The 16,143-nt window shown below is 45.2% G+C and overlaps 1 protein-coding gene and 1 pseudogene across 3 annotated transcripts in view; both read left to right on the top strand.

Annotated features, from left to right (window-relative positions):
• The window catches only part of ccnd2a (cyclin D2, a), a 213,541-nt gene extending 197,817 nt beyond the window's left edge, over positions 1-15,724 (top strand). For all 3 annotated transcript variants that reach the window (XM_071343923.1, XM_071343924.1, XM_071343925.1), the window contains 2 exons: positions 4,295-4,443; positions 10,960-15,724. In XM_071343923.1, the coding sequence (XP_071200024.1) occupies positions 4,295-4,443; positions 10,960-11,139 (329 nt within the window). In that variant the 3' untranslated portion in view covers positions 11,140-15,724. The remainder of the gene's footprint in view (positions 1-4,294; positions 4,444-10,959) is intronic.
• LOC139539340 (fructose-2,6-bisphosphatase TIGAR B-like) overlaps positions 14,638-16,143 on the top strand; it is a 31,648-nt pseudogene continuing 30,142 nt past the window's right edge.

Here is a 16,143-nt window from a genome sequence, read left to right as displayed (position 1 = left end):
ACACCTGAAGGTACCACGGTTCATCTGTACAAACAATAGTACGCAAGTATAAACACCATGGAAGGTGTTTAGGAAGGAGACACGTTCTGTCTCCTAGAGATGAATGTACTTTGGTGTGAAAAGTGTAAATCAATCCCAGAACAGCAGCAAAGGACTTTGTGAAGATGCTGGAGGAAACAGGTACAAACGTATCTATATCCACAGTAAAAACGAGTCCTATATCGACATAACCTGAAAAGCCGCTCAGCAAGGATGTAGGGCCGGATCTTGCTCCAAAACCACCATAAAAAAGCCAGACTACAATTTGAAACTGCACATGGGGACAAAGATCGTACTTTTTGGAGAAATATCCTCTAGTCTGATGAAACAAAAATATAACTTTTTGGCCATAATGACCACCGTTATGTTTGGAGGAATAAGGGGAGGCTTGCAAGCCGAAGAACACCATCCCATCTGTGAAGCACGGGGGTGGCAGCATCATGTTGTGGGGGTGCTTTGCTGCAGGAGGGACTGGTGCACTTCACAAAATAGATGGCATCACGAGGGAGGAAAATTATGTGGATATATTGAAGCAACATCTCAAGACATCAGTCAGGAAGTTGAAGCTTGGTCGCAAATGGTCTTCCAAATGGACAATGACCCCAAGCATACTTCCAAAAATGGCTTAAGGACAACAAAGTCAAGGTATTGGAGTGGCCATCACAAAGCCATGACCTCAATCCTATAGAAAATTTGTGGGCAGAACTGAAAAAGCGTGTGCGAGCAAGGATGCCTACAAACCTGACTCAGTTACACCAGCTCTGTCAGGAGGAATGGGCCAAAATTCACCCAACTTATTGTGGGAAGCTTGTGGAAGGCTACCCGAAACATTTGACCCAAGTTAAACAATTTAAAGGCAATGCTACCAAATACTAATTGAGTGTATGTAAACGTCTGACCCAATGGGAATGTGATGAAAGAAATAAAAGCTGAAATAAATCATTCTCTCTACTACTATTCTGACATTTCACATTCTTAAAATAAAGTGGTGATCCTAACTGAACTAAGAGGGGAATTGTTACTAGGATTAAATGTCAGGAATTGTGAAAACTGAGTTTAAATGTATTTGGCTAAGGTGTATGTAAACTTCTGACTTCAACTGTATGTTAGGAGGGATTTTCTAAGGGGACGGACATTATCCACGAGGAATAACATCTGAGGTTTGGAAGTAAAGTAAATGTTAGTGGCTGGTGGGTTTTGAGTTTGACCTGAATGTTGTTCTCATGACATGAGAAGTCTCCCTGAGCACAGCTGGGGTTTCTGGGTAAAGATGCCTCGGGTCAGCTGTTTATCCAATCTTATCGGTTGAATCCTGTCTAGAAACAAAACACAACAACAGAAAGCCAGGGATGAGGGATTCTAACTGGGCTCCAAACAAAAGCTGCCAATTCATATTCTTCCAGTTCGGAGGGGTCTGCGTCCTCCCACGCTAAGCCAGAGTGCTGTTGCTCAAGTCTCTGGGTCGCGGTGGTGCAACACTGAAGCAAGTTGTTACAGGATCCAACCGTTAAGGAGGATTCCTGTTTTTGTTTCTGGCAAATCACTGTGCCTTTGGGGCTCTGCTGTGGTGACCCAAAACTCCTTTCGTCTTTCAGGGTTTCTTTTTTTCAGTTGGAGTAGATCTGCTATTATGGAATAGGCAACGTTAGGAAACCTGCTAAGATAAGAATGGCAGATTAATATTTCCTAGGAAAGGAACTTTCTCTTTCCATGCTGCAGTAGTAAGCATACTGCAATACAAGCCAAAGTTCACAGTTGTGAAGCTTGTAGTGCCTCATCTCTCTAACCCATGCTTGTTTACAGTCTAACTAAATGTCTGTGAATGTTGTGTTGCCTACCTGGCCCTCTCCATTAGTGGTGAGAAACAGCGTAAATCCAGGCCCCAAAATTATGTTTGTCTATGACCTTAATGAATCAATAGGGCCCAGCTCCTCAAAATGTACCTAGTAAGGAAAATAGTAATACACTTTAATAATACACATCTGTATAGAACACAGGCTTTTGATTTGTTGCACTAGACAATATTTTTTTAACTTTTTGGCTGTTACTCAAGTTTAAATGTGTGTACAGTGCATCTCACCCACCCAGGAGTTGGCCCTGGTGAGCATGACAGGCCAGGCAGGCAGGCTGGGTGAGCAGAGTGGAACGGAGAGGAGGCCTGGGGAAGGATGCTGTGGGGCAGGGGGAGGAGAATGAACCATTGAACGGGGGTGAGAGGCCTGAAGGCCGGGCCAGCCAGCCGCTGCTCGCAGGGAGCTTTCCGTCGCAGGCGTCCCCACTCAGGCTACATACACTGTTTATCGTCTACATGAATATCAATGAGGCTAGCCTAAAATACAGCCATTCTTCCCCCACTACACACAGCAGCCACCACTGACCCACAAGCCCCCGAGTAACAGGCTCTGTCGGCTGCACGCGAATGCCCCTTGTTCTGCAACAGACCTGTCTTGTCCTCCGGGCGCCAAAAATCTGCTTGCTGCCCACTGCTCCACTTAGGCCCCTTGCTTATTTTGTGTGTTCGTGAGCGTGCGCACATATAGACTTACAATAGGTCCATGTATGCCTTTGTCCTTTTTTTCACTATAGAAAGCTCTGCTGTTAAAGTCGTGATGTAATGCTCTGGGTTCTCTGCCCTCGTTCCTGTTGGCTGGAGGTTGTCTTTAATAAATCGGCCCGTGGCAGTGGCCCAGCAGCTAACCCAGGGGTGTATAATAAGTTCATTTATTTGTCAACACTGAGCCACAACATGAGAAAGCGCCTGGTTCCTCACGTTATCAAAGGACTTTTACCTCTTTGATTTGGAGAGAGAATAACGAGAAAAGGAAACACTCAGAGCCACAGGCACAGTTTGCTTCTGCTGTGGAGCGTGGCAATATGTAAATGTACCGGCTGTTTCTCTATGGCCCTGTCCACTCCTCAAGCCCATAGGTGGTCCGGCTACAGTGCAATAGCTGTGGGGGGAGGTGGGAGGGTGACATTTTTCTTCTACCAAAGACTCAAAAGGGTCCGGACACGGACTAGAGACCAATGTGCAGCAGAGCGTTGTCCCCCCTCACACCCGCTCCTCCCTCCTTGTCCCCTACTCTCCCACTTGTCCCTACTCTCCCCAGCCCCCCACCCACTACTCTTTGTACAGCCCTCGGATTGAATTGGATTGAATTGGTATCAGTGGAGAGGGTCTGTTGCCTGGTCTCTCAATTGGGTGAGATGAGGTGATGATTTCAGACAATGGAGCCACACACTCTCCTGCCTTTCCTCTCAGGCCTGCCGCTGGCTGCACTCAATCAATATGCAAATAAATAGGAGCTCCGATAATACAGGTCACTGGCTGTTGTAGCAACAAGGAGCTGGGCATGTGTGTCACCTCAACCAGCTTGTTTCTGGAAAGAAGGGACAAAAATACAGGAGAAGAGAGATAGACAGTAGAGTGATAGAGAGAAGGAATTGAAACTTGGGGGGGGCGTAGGAGTAGAAGGATTTTTTTTTTTCTCCCTTCCTGGTCTCCTGGCCCGTTCACGAAGCTGTCTTATTTGCATTATGAATGACAGTGAGGGGAGCAATCAAGGTTATTGGTCTTTGAGACGCACGCCTACGACCACACGTGGAAAAAGGACCTACAGCAGTGAGCATTGGCAAAGGGACTGTGGATCTTTATTCCACCCTTTCTAAGCGCTATGGGGCTTTTTTCAGCCAGCGCACGGTTTACTCAGGAGCTGGAAGAAAAGGTGCCAGACCAGGGAAGGTGACTGGGGCAGAAGGGTGGAGGAGCAGGGGGGTTTGGGGTTTTGCCTTTCAGCTCTTTTACAACCCTCATTACACAGGGCCCTGGTCATTAGTGGGAGCCAGAGCTAAAGAGGATTATTTATGACCGCCAGATTAGCCAATCAGATTGTCTCTAGGGGGAGCGTACTGTCTGTACCCCTATTGTGTCCCTTGAAGAAAACTATTCACCTCTCACTCATTAAATGTAGTGGCATTTGATGGCTCACCTGTAGTGTGTGTGTGTGGTGTGTATCTCTGGAAGTGTGAATCAGTGTAAAGGTGTTTGAACTGGGGATATGTTCCTCTAAAATGCACATGTTATAAAGCTTTCGGGCTGGGTACCTTTTTGAAATCGGTTTTACCTCTATAGAACTGTTTTTGAGCAGATGGACAAATGCTTCCTCCATTACAGCCATTTAGCCTTAGAGTACAACTTTTTCATGCGTGTGTATTTGCATATGACTCATCAGCGTGTTTTTTTGTCCTCCAACAGACTTCAACTTCGCAATGTACCCCCCGTCCATGATCGCCACAGGCAGTGTGGGAGCGGCTATCTGTGGCCTTCAGTTGGACTCGGGTGACCAGTCACAGTGGGGGGACAGTCTCACAGACCTGCTGGCCAAAATCACCAACACTGAAGTGGTGAGTGACCTGTCTTTCTATCCAAATCTGATGTAGGAGAATGCTCTTTCAAATGTATATTTTTCTTTTCGGGGATATTTTCTCAGCCTGATCAGTAGAGTAAGAGCAGAGGTTGACGTCTATTCACAGACTCTTTCTCAGAAGCATTATTCAGTTGGGTACATCTGAGTACCTGCACTTACAGTAAAGTTCATTTGAAATATATGAGTCAAAGTTGAACCACAACTAAGTCTTTGATCCATTCAGCCAATCAGCATCTCCTGCAAATTATAATTTATTTTTCATTGGGCCAATTGTGCGCCTCCCTATGGGGCTCCCAATCATGGCCGGATGTGATACAGCCTGGATTCGAACCAGGGACTGTTGTGACACCTCTTGCATTGAGATGCAGTGCCTTAGACCGCTGCGCCAGCCCATACAGAAATACCTCAACCACTGATTTACGATTGATAGACAGCCTTTGACTGGGTCTGTCAATCGAAACGTAGCTCACGTTCCACCTAATTCATCCCAAAAGGTCACATGCCACGTCTGCGTGGAGTTGCTATGCAAAGGTAGTGAAATGTCATCCTGTGATTTCCCCCTTCAATCCAGGTTAGTTTCCGACAGCCCAGGCAGCAGCCCACGCCTGATATAAAAGAGCTGTTAATCCACGCAAACTGGGGAAGCAGAGCCAGGCCGCCCTATGTGTGGTTCTGGGGGTAGAGCAGCACTGTGGCGGGGTGGTGGTGGAGGGGCGCTCAGCTCAGTCCAAACACAGACATCCAGGCTGGGCCTCAGCTGGCTCCTGTGCCTGGCTTTCGTCAGAAGGGGAGCGGGCGGAGCTAGTTGGGTTATCTGCGGGGGTGGGGGAAGGGTCTGCAGGATGGGGGTTGGTGAGTGAGGGCGGGTGTGCGGAGTGGGGGTGGTTAACAGTGCTGTCATTTAAAACCTCGTCTGTCGGTAGCATCCTAACATTCCTGGATCGTGTGTTGTGGGCATTCCTCCTGTGAGGCCGGACTGAGTGACCTGAGGGCTGCCTGCTCTGTCCTGAATGGGGGCCTGTAATGCCAGTCCACCCTGCTGTGGCTTGGGGGGGGGGGGGGGGACCTAGGGGCATGAGGGTGTGGGGCCGAGGCTGCCTGAGCTGCATGGGCCTCTGTTCTGGCTGGCCCTCTCTGGCTAAACTTAACGCCAGACAGAGCAAGAGACAGACTCTGAGCTTCACAAGGCCTTTCCCGCTGTGGGGAGAGGAGGATAGGAGGGGAGAAAGCTGTTGAAGTGTGAAAAGGGACACCAGGGAAGCATGGCCAGTGTCCCGCCTCACTTGCGATGATTACCCCCTCTCTCTCATGCCCAATAATGCATCTCTGCTGAAGTCTTGCTCCGTAGCCGAGGAAAAACAAATAGCTGGCCTAAGCAGCACAGGCCCTCTGTGTGTGTGTGTTGGGACCCAGGGGTGTTAGGTTTGAGGCAAGGGAGTTGACTGCCGGCTCCATGATCAGTTCCTCACATTCCTGGATGCAGACAGGCCATGGATTCAGAAAACACCAGAGCAGGGACGCCCTTGTGATGCAACGTATGCCACGAGTCCGAGGAGCTTTAGCACAACGCTGCTACAGTAGACTGGTCTGCCAGAACAGCATTTTTGGAAAGAAGATGCTTGACGATGACTTAGCACTGCTCTGTCTATGGTCTCGCTATAACAGAAAAACAGGAGTTGGTGATAACTGGCTGTGTCATTTCACACATACCCCACCTTTTCCAAGCTCCGCCACTTAATGCTTCAATCCTAATGGCTACCGCCACCTCAATGATCAATTTGAAAGCAGTCATCAGTGTGATACGAAACGGAGTATGAAAGTGCACACACATTTGGTTTGGCGCGCCGGCTGGGGAGATGGCACTGAGCTGGGACGGAGATGGCCAGAGATGGCACTGAGCTGGGACGGAGATGGCCAGGCAAAATATGAAGTAAAACCTGGCTGCCGATGCCTACACCGCCCCTTGGCACCCCACTGTCATCTGTGGTATCTAGAGCCGGTGGTTTTCAGAGAGGACATGCGATGGGGCCAAGTCACCGCCGCCTGCCGCCGCCCAGAGGAATTTGTGTATAGCCTTAGATACACCTGGTGTGGCACAGAAAGCAGCCAGTCGGGCACAGCAGCCAGTTAGTGAGACGTCACGCCAAGCCATGATGGGCAAGAGGCTGGCACAGAGGAAGAATGAAAACTGTGTTTCTAGGAGGTTTCGATTTGTTGGGATTCCTGTAAGACCTGAGGGATTCTCTGTCGCTGGGGTTTTGCTTTGCTGACATCTACGGTGCTACCATCTGCCATCTGTTTTGATTCTCAACATCCAAGAAGCCGGAAGCATTGCTAGCGAAAGGTAGGACTATAGAAAGTGGTTTGACAGAAAACATACTGTAGCTCCGTTAATCTGAAACATCCATTGAAGCTCAATGCGCAGAAGGTCTTTCTCTGTTCTAGCACACAGCAGGCTGAGACAGGAAGAGAGGAGGGGGGAGACGGAGGGGCTAGAATACTGTTTCCTCGTTTTTGTCTGCTTTTCTTGGCAAGTGTCCCCTCTCCCTCTCTCCCATTCATCTTTTCTCTCAGAGTAGCTCACCAGGACACAGGAAACACACACACACACACACCCCTGTCCTCCACAGCCCCTTCATTCTTTCCCTGACCCCCTCTCTCCCTTTTCTTCCCTTCCTGCACCCCTCCACTCATCGTCCAGCCCTCCTGACTCACATTGCGATCTTCTCTTAGCCAAAGTTATTTGTAATTTCATCTGGAATTTGTGTATATTGAACAATGATGTATCTATTAATGTGGGTGTCACTCTTAGAACTATAGCCAAAGGGAATGGGATAGCACCTTGTGATGCTCAAACATGACATTGCTCAACATGGGGTCATGGGTCATGGGTTCTACATCGGGTCATGGGTTGGGCATACCCTCCAGGGTATGGCATGACACGCCTCCTAAACACACAGCATGCTGTCTCAGCCTCGGTCTCGGCACAGAGTAGCACTGCCAAGTGTGGTACAGTAGTTAAAAAATTCCACGGTTTCACACATTTTTCCCTCTGGTTTTGGCGGTCTGCTCGACTTCCTCCTTTGGGCGCTGTGACGTCACAGTGGATGCCTGTGGATAATTCGAGCAGCGTGGTTCCTCCTCACATGGCTGTTTGATTTGACTGTCAAAATCATCTTTATAGATATGGCTGTCTTTGGGTGGAGTTCTGTTTCAGTTTCAAGTTTTAACGTGCACAAGTACAGTGAAACACCTTTCTTGCTAGCTCTGAACCTAACAATAAAGTCAACAATATCAATGTAGGACTAAAAATAACACAAGGTAGAACAAAAACACACCAGGAATAAAAATAAGAACATGAGAAGTAAGCATGCTATATACAGGGTCAGTCAGTTCCAGGACCATATTTACAATTAAAAATATAATTTACCTTTATTTAACTAGGCAAGTCAGTTAAGAACAAATTCTTATTTTCAGTGACGGCCTAGGAACAGTGGGTTAACTGCCTTGTCCAGGAGCAGAACGACAGATTTTTACCTTGTCAGCTCAGAGATTTGATCTTGCAACCTTGCGGTTACTAGTCCAGCGCTCTAACCACTAGGCTACCTGCTGCCCCATGTGCAGGGATACTGGAGTGGTAGGGGTTACTGTACTGTATAGGGGTAAGGTGACTAGGCATCAGGTATATGATAAACAGTAGCAGCAGCGAATATGATGATAGTGAGTGGATGGGTGTGTGTGTAGCGTCAGTATAAATGTGTGTGTGTGTGTGTGTGTGTGTGTGTGTGTGTGTGTGTGTGTGTGTGTGTGTGTGTGTGTGTGTGTGTGTGTGTGTGTGTGTGTGTGTGTGTGTGGTGTGTGTGTGTGTGTGTGTGTGTGTGTGTGTGTGTGTGTGTGTGTGTGTGTGTGTGTGTGTGTGTGTGTGTGTGTGTGCAAATGGTGTGTGTGTGTGTGTGTGTGCAAATGGTGTGTGTGTCAGTGTGTGTGTGTGTGTGTGTGTGTGTCAGTGTGCGTGAGTGTGTAGGGCCCTGTGAGTGGGCATAGACAGTGCAAAAATCGAATACAAGGGTCAGCTAGCCATTTTGTTAGTGATTTAGCAGTCTTATGGCTTGGGGATAGAAGCTGTTCGGGAGCCTGTTGGTGTCAGACTTGAATTAAGGGGTGGCAGTGGGGGAATGGGGACTCAGGATTGGGTACAAAATTCCTACTTTGTTCCCAGTGTATTTCCAGCGCTGCCTTCCTTAGGATCTAGATACCTAAAAACCTATCTGAAAACAATATTGGTGTTTCCAGTAGTCACACATTGAAGCCATTAAAGGTTCTCAAATGAAGCCTGTGGGCCTTGGCATTAGGTCCAATCTGCAGCTATAAAGAGCAGCAGAGAGGGGAATGTCTTTTAAGAAGTAAAGGCCTGCATTCTTGCGGTAAAACACAAAACATGTTTTGTGCTTATTTTTTTTATTTTTTTACAACTAATGGAGCACATGTTGGTGGGAAGTTGGGCACCCCTGGAGCAGATTATGGGGATGCTGGGTGACGGTCGGGTTTCCTCCAGGTCAGACGCCTGAGGCCCCCTCAACATGTTAGTGGTCTTACAGCCCCACTCCTAGGCCCACTAACCCTAGCCCTCACACAGCCTTCTCACATCTGTCCCCATCCAGGGTCACTAGAGGTAGAAAATCAAAGAAATGTCTTAACTGTTATTTAGGTATGAATTGAGCCCATTGATCTGATTCATTTGCCTTGTCCTCAATTGGGCGCAAATACAGAATCATAAAAATATGCTCAGTTAATCTAGCCTAAGTAGTGCATTATAGATGTGGCGTTCGTTAGCTCAAGGCTTTTCCTGGAGATTCTGGCATTGTGACCTTTGACACGGTGACCTTTCGTCACTCAGCCGCGTTCAACTCCTGAGGAGCAATTCCCATGTGATAGGCCTCTGTTCTCATTTCACCAAGGCAGCAGGCAACACTTGCCCAGGCCCAGAAGCCATATAAACCAGGTTCAAACGGTGGCCCATCAGGTTTAAATTACCTGTAAATGTCAAAGGAATGTTCCCCTCTCCATAAGCTTCTGGCCATGGGGCTCTCTCAGTCATATTTCCCACAGCCACCCCTGTGTGCTTAAAGGCCCCGTGCAGTCAAAATGCAGTTTTGCCTGTGTTTTCTATCATATCGGAACAACAGCTGATGAACCTAAACGCTGTAAAAGTGTGAGAACATTTGATCTGTGTTTTTTTCCTGATAGTTCCTGTTTGAAAATACAATCGACACATTGCCTTTTTAATCAGCAGGTTTTGCATGGGTGGGGTTTTGGCTTGCCTGGTGACATCACCAAGCGCTATATTAGTTAATAAACCAATAACAAAGAGAGTTCCAAATCTTTCTGCCAGACAGTCCTAGCAAAATGTTACCTTGAGAAAGTTTTTTGCTAAAAAGCTACTTTTTCTTCTTTTTGATAATTTGAATTTAAAACGAATATAGTAAGGTACTTAATTACCCAGCAATGATTTGATATTGTGCCTTTAAGACAAACAGAGGACAGGGGGAGGGAAGGCTGAGGGTGCGTTGCTGTTTTAAACCACCAGAGGGCAGCAGTGTCATACACTGCAAGCCATACGCATAGTTATTACAGGGCAATCTTATGTTAATAGTCAGATCAGAAGTCTTCCTCTTTAATACTTCCAACCTGAGAGCTGAACCTTGAGGCCACAGCAGGCTGACGGGGGGCTTAGGAGTGTTGAGAGGATGCTTTCGCTGGTGGATTCTCAGGTTCCGTCGGCTCTCTTTGATGCTGAAACACAATCTGCCTGGCTCTCAGGTGGCCCCCTGCAGGCAGAGACTGGCTCTCGTTAAAAAAGCACCACCTTTGTGTTCCCACAGGATAGTGGATGTAATTAACATAGCTTAGCTTCAGCACTGGGGCCTATACCTGTGTTTTCACCGTTGTCAAGGCTACTGGTGTGTTGTGCGTGGGATGAATAGGGAGATGGGGGAGGCGTTCAGTGCTGGGCCATAGTGGGCTGAGGTAATGCTTGGCCTGGTCCTCTTCTCCGCTCAGCCTTAGCTGTCTGTGGGGGCGGCAGGCAGGGTAGCGGTCATCCAAACCCTGCATGGGCTCGGTTCCCAGGGGCCCCGTACAGTACACCACGGTACAGTCAGGAGACTGAAGGTTTGTGTCACTTCTGTTCTGTCAGGGCTGGGGCTATGTATTATGGAAAGGATAAGTTACCTTATAAAATAACAGGCAGATAAGTGGCTGTGACCCTATATGCTAATCAAGTAATCTACAAAATATTCCAATGTTTGCTTTGGCTATAATTTGGAAGGTTTTTTGTATTTGTGGAATAATGTGGTCTCCCCAAACATTTTTGAACTCCTTATTATTAAGCTATTGTTGTGTATATATGTTCATCTGACTGTATTTGCATATCCATGTGTACTGTGCACGGTTCCTATATTGACGGACATGTCTGTTTGGTTGTGTGTTGCAGGACTGTCTGAAGGAGTGTCAGGAGCAGATTGAGAGGGTTTTGGTGAGCAGCCTGCGCGAGGGGCGGCAGCAGCAGCAGCAGCAGCAGCAGCAGCAGGAACAGCGTGGCCCCAGCAGTAAGGCCATGGACGAGCTGGATCAGTCCAGCACCCCAACGGATGTTCGCGACATCAACTTGTGAGCCTGCAAAGAGAAGCAGCGCATCCGGAATACGCATCAAATCAACATAAAAAAACAACAAAAAACAAAAACGACAAAAACAAACTACCCCTTGAAAAGAAATGCTAGCAATCTTTTTTTTAGAGATTTTTTTATTTTGTAATATAAAAACATGCGCCCATGTATTGTATGAAAGGAAAGCTATTTTTAGATATAAAATAGATATACTTTAAAAGCTATGAATTGATATGAGGACGCTCTATGGTGCCTCAGGTATACAGAAGGCAAGCCAATTATATGTTGCGTTCTGTTTTTGATTGTATAGTCATAATAAAGTTATATCGAATAAGACAACAATAGCTTAATAATAAGGAGTTCAAAAATGTTTGGGGAGACCATTCGAGGCTTGCATATATGGGATCACAATCGGGGCAAGGTTTTTCTGTTTTGTTTGGTTAATTATTTTGGTTAATGTTGGTCTACCGGAGATACTCCTATCTCCCAGTAAGGGCTCCGCTGACCGTGAATGGCAGGTCTCAACGTGGCATGGTTTGGCTGTGTGTTGGTGACGAGGGGAGCACTTTGCAGGAATTGCAGAGTGTTGTACTAAGAAAGAGACAAGTAGGGTCCATTGAACAGCCAAGTATATAATAGTGAATTACATTATTATGATTATTATTATTAAGAAACGTATTTGTGAATATAGAGTAATAGACGTCAATAAGCTCTTTATGTCAGGCTGATTGTTCGTGTGTGTGTGTGTGTGTGTGTGTGTGTGTGTGTGTGTGTGTGTGTGTGTGTGTGTGTGTGTGTGTGTGTGTGTGTGTGTGTGTGTGTGTGTGTGTGTGTGCATCTGTGTGGGCATCTGTGTGGGCATCTGTGTGGGCATCTGTGTGGGCATCTGTGTGGGCATCTGTGTGGGTGTAACTGCCATGATGTGAGATTTTTGTATCAGCTCAACTGTGTGTGTGTGTGTGTGGAAGTGTTATGGCTTGGCGCTTGAGTGGAAAGACTAGACTAGTGGTAGACTATGGAACAGGCAGAAGACTCATTCTCTGCAGGGCATCTATGTTATATCACTGCCTTAAGTTAATATGCGTTGTCGGCCGACAAAGAGCTGGGGTCTGAGTCCACTTAGTGGGTGAGAGAGAGAGGGGCGGCTGTGTTCCCTCGTTTTTGTCTAGAGGAGTTTGGCAATGGACCGTCTGCTTTCAGAAGTTTCATTCGAGGTGTTTGTGTTTTTCACTGCCAACATACCAATCAAATAGCGTTTGTATTTTTATGTTGTTGAGTTTTTTTTGTTTGTTAGGGAAGGAGCTTCAGGCTGCTTAGCGTCAGCAGGGAGGAGTGTGTGCCCCTCTTGATGGTACATTAGTATCTCAGAGGAGAGGGGAGGCCTGTGGTCTGTGGTGGTTGTAGGGGGTTTGGGGGGTGGACAGGTATAGATGGAAAGAAAGGGTTTGTTGCAGTGCAGAAGCGTGCTGCTGTGTAGAGGAAGGAGATGTAGTGGAGTTGCTGGAAGATACAGGAGAGGAGCCTAAAAGCCTCATATGACATCTATCTGATTTCTGCGTTTTGGGCAGACTGAGGCCACGGGTGGCATATTAGGATCAAAACCAGACTCATTATTTGAGAATGAACTTTCTGGGTTCAATAGAGGAGAGAAAAATGTATTGGAGCAGGGGAAGATTTGTGATCAATGCATCTGTAGTCCCTCATAGAGTTATTTCAACGCGCCTGTGATTTCAACAGCAAAGCACTTTGAAAACACGCTCCCCAATGGACAAATGAAATGGTTACGGTGTGGGGATCTATGGATGCTTTCTGTTTTCTTGTTAGCTTTTACTTTGTAGGGCTGGTTTCCCACATTCAGATGTACCCACTTGGCAAGCAAGTGTCAAAATAATGCCTAACACCTTATGACATGAGCACATTCCGATCTAAAAACATTCCGAAATAAAGAAAAGTGCAAGGTGAAAGGGGCGTCTGACCATTTTTCTTGTGTTTTAACAAATAACTAATGCCAATGCTAATTTTAAAAAAATAAATAAAAAGAAAGGCTACAGACAAGGTTAATGATTATGTTTTTATTTTAAAAGTTATCACATTCTAAAATATTTGTTCTACTTGAATTTTCTATTTGATCTGCTTCACAACAACAACAAAAAGTCACATGGGTGGGAACTATACAGAAAACGTTATCATAGAACATTTGGTGTTCTGAGGGCAAATTAGGTTTTCTTTCAAAAAGATGAAGCTGTTCTATGTTCAAAGCTATACCTTATTGATGGTTTTGCTAGTAAAGCCTGGCCTGTTGTCTTCGGTGATACCCCTGTGTGGTTGTGCTGTCCCCGAGGCTGTGCAGGCCTGACTGATGTCTGTGAACCCGTAGTGATAAAACTCTATGAAAGTTCTATCTCTGCGTGTACCCCTCTCGTCCAGTGAGATTTGCTGCTTCAGTCACTTCATTGCCATGGGGTTTGATCAGTCACCCAGACGTCAGAATTAGACTAATTCACTTCCAAGACTGACACAGGGTACATCGCCAGCACAAGGCAGCCTTGATCACGCAATATTCTCATTGCTACATTTAAAGGTGTATCAAGGTTTTTGTGTGTGTGTGTGTGTGTGTGTGTGTACGTTTGTTTGTGTTTGCATGTGTGGTAGGTATGAGGGGAAAATGAGGATTCAGTGTTTTAGCAGGCTACTCAAAATAAATGTTTTTCAGGAAAACGTTTTCTAGAAAACAATCTTATAAACAAGGCCATCTTCAACCTCTCACCAAAACTAGCCCCTGTTCATCATTGTCATGGATGTCTGCCCTTTTTTCCCCCTGCAAGCTCTATTCTGAGCATAGATTATGATTGGTTTGTTTTTAAAAGTAGTTGACAGTGTTAGGTTTGAATTTGTATTTAGACCCCCTTCAATTTGTGTTTTGTTTTATTTTATGGGGTGTCCAGACCCCCCAAAAAGTTTGTAGAGTGTTTGTAAGGGGTTAGATACTGTATTCCAAAGTGAAGAGAGATGGAGGAGGTATGAAGACATCAGTGTCAATATTTTTATTGAGTTATTATTATTGTCTTTTTGCGCTGCTAAAAGCTATGATTTTGTTTCATTCTTATATACAAAAAAAAATTACATTACTTAGTTGTGATGTGTCACTTGAGTGTGCTGCTATTTTATAAACATTTGTATTATAATATAATTATTTTACTGCTTAAGAGATACATTCAGAATACTGAAGTAGATGGTAATAGAAGAACATGACATGAGTATTCGACTGGAAATGTTCTTTGTACAGTTTGCTTAGATAGCATGTTTCCTTTCCTTTTTATCTGTTTTGCTCTACTTTCTCAGTCACATTGCGGTATCTCTATACCTCAGGTTTACTGGACAAAAAAAGAATATCTGAATACCTCACAACTACAGTTTTTAGGGAGCCTGGGAAGGGTAACAGTACAGTAGAAAGCACAGTAGTTTTGTCTGTTGTGAAATGTACTGACCGTGTTGAGTGGCAAGCATGCAAGGCTCCCACCTGGACGTAAACCCTAGTGGAGGGTGCACAACAACAAGTCAACACTTCCTTGGTCAGTTTAAGTTGATGGTGGTGCTAATTGTGAGACTCATGTGACATTCATTGCAAAGACAAATGTGAAAATGTCTCAAATATCATTGATGATTAATTACATGGTTTGTTCCAATTAATGTCAATGGATTTTGGTTCCTAAGCCTGATTTGATGAGCTTAGTTGACCTGTGTGTTCCAGGTGGTCCTATTGTCTGGAAAACCAATACAAAATGGCTAAACCAATAAATCAAAAAGCTCACCACATACTGCATCTGACATGAGGAAGTGTGTTTCAACAGCATGGATTTCCCTTTAGTTGTCCCCCGTCCACTAGAAGTTACATAATGTACCTCAGAAATGTCTGTTGCACAACCTCTGTTCAATAAACTTCTGCTTTAAAGAGTGTGACACCATACCAGTCCAATGTTATTCTAATTTCTGTTTTCTTTTTGTACGTTATTGTGGTTAGTGGAGCAGATTGTAGGATGTGATTGTGTACATAAAGTGAGGTGAACACTAGAGGTTGCTGTAGTCATGAAACCAAGAGGACTGGAGAGATGTTAAGTAGAGTGGAGCTGAGATTGTGGGGCGACTGATGATTCTGCAGTCTGGTGAAGGGCAAAAAAAAAGAATTAAAACAAAAGTTAAGAAGACAGACCCCCTGCTTGAATACCAACCAAAACTTGCTATTAAGAATGTGTTTATTTCTGTTGCTTCCCCTGTATGACGTCCTCTGAAGTGTTAACACACTAATCAGTCAGGTTTCAGGCAAGTGGGAGATTGGTGTCTGTCTGAGTTTGTCCTCTGACTCTGGGGCCCTAAGGCACTCTTATGCAGCTTCTTGTTGGGCTGTTTTTTAGGGGGACTGGATCATGTAGGCCTAGTAAGTGAATAAGTTGGTTTCGAAGTTAGCGTTGAATTCAGTATTGATAACTTCTGTTTATGATTAATCAGCTCTTTATTGGTCTGTCTGAAAGGATCCCTTCAAGTGTTAAGGGTCAAGGCATGCTGTACAATCAATAAACTCACCATGAATTAAATATATTGTCTCTGCTCTTTTTATGGTTATGACAAATTGTTTTATTCTTTCACTTATAAAATCTTCTCTCACTCATAAAGTCTCTGAGGACCTTTATATTACAAACTGTTAGAAAGAAAATAATAAATTATGTTGGCTACATTACTCATGGATTTTTAAAATAATATACATAATGTACAGACAAATTAGTTTTACTTCATTTGAAATTAAATACAATTTATACAATTCTATCTCACACTTTTTATTAATTTCCTCGACTGCAGAGTGCATTCCCCGTAGACACTACCCTAAAGTAACAGGCGTGAAAGAAATCGCCTGAGCTGTGTTCCTTTCTTTCTGGTCCTGACGAGAAAAAAAACTTGTCAGGAGGTTCTCTTCTGCACTGTTCAACCAATCCAGTAAATGTGGAGGAGGAGTTAA

This window comes from Salvelinus alpinus, chromosome 15, assembly GCF_045679555.1.
Source record: "Salvelinus alpinus chromosome 15, SLU_Salpinus.1, whole genome shotgun sequence".
NCBI lineage: Eukaryota > Metazoa > Chordata > Actinopteri > Salmoniformes > Salmonidae > Salvelinus > Salvelinus alpinus.
Note: the sequence above shows the minus strand (reverse complement) of the source record. Positions and strands in the feature narration are given on the sequence as shown.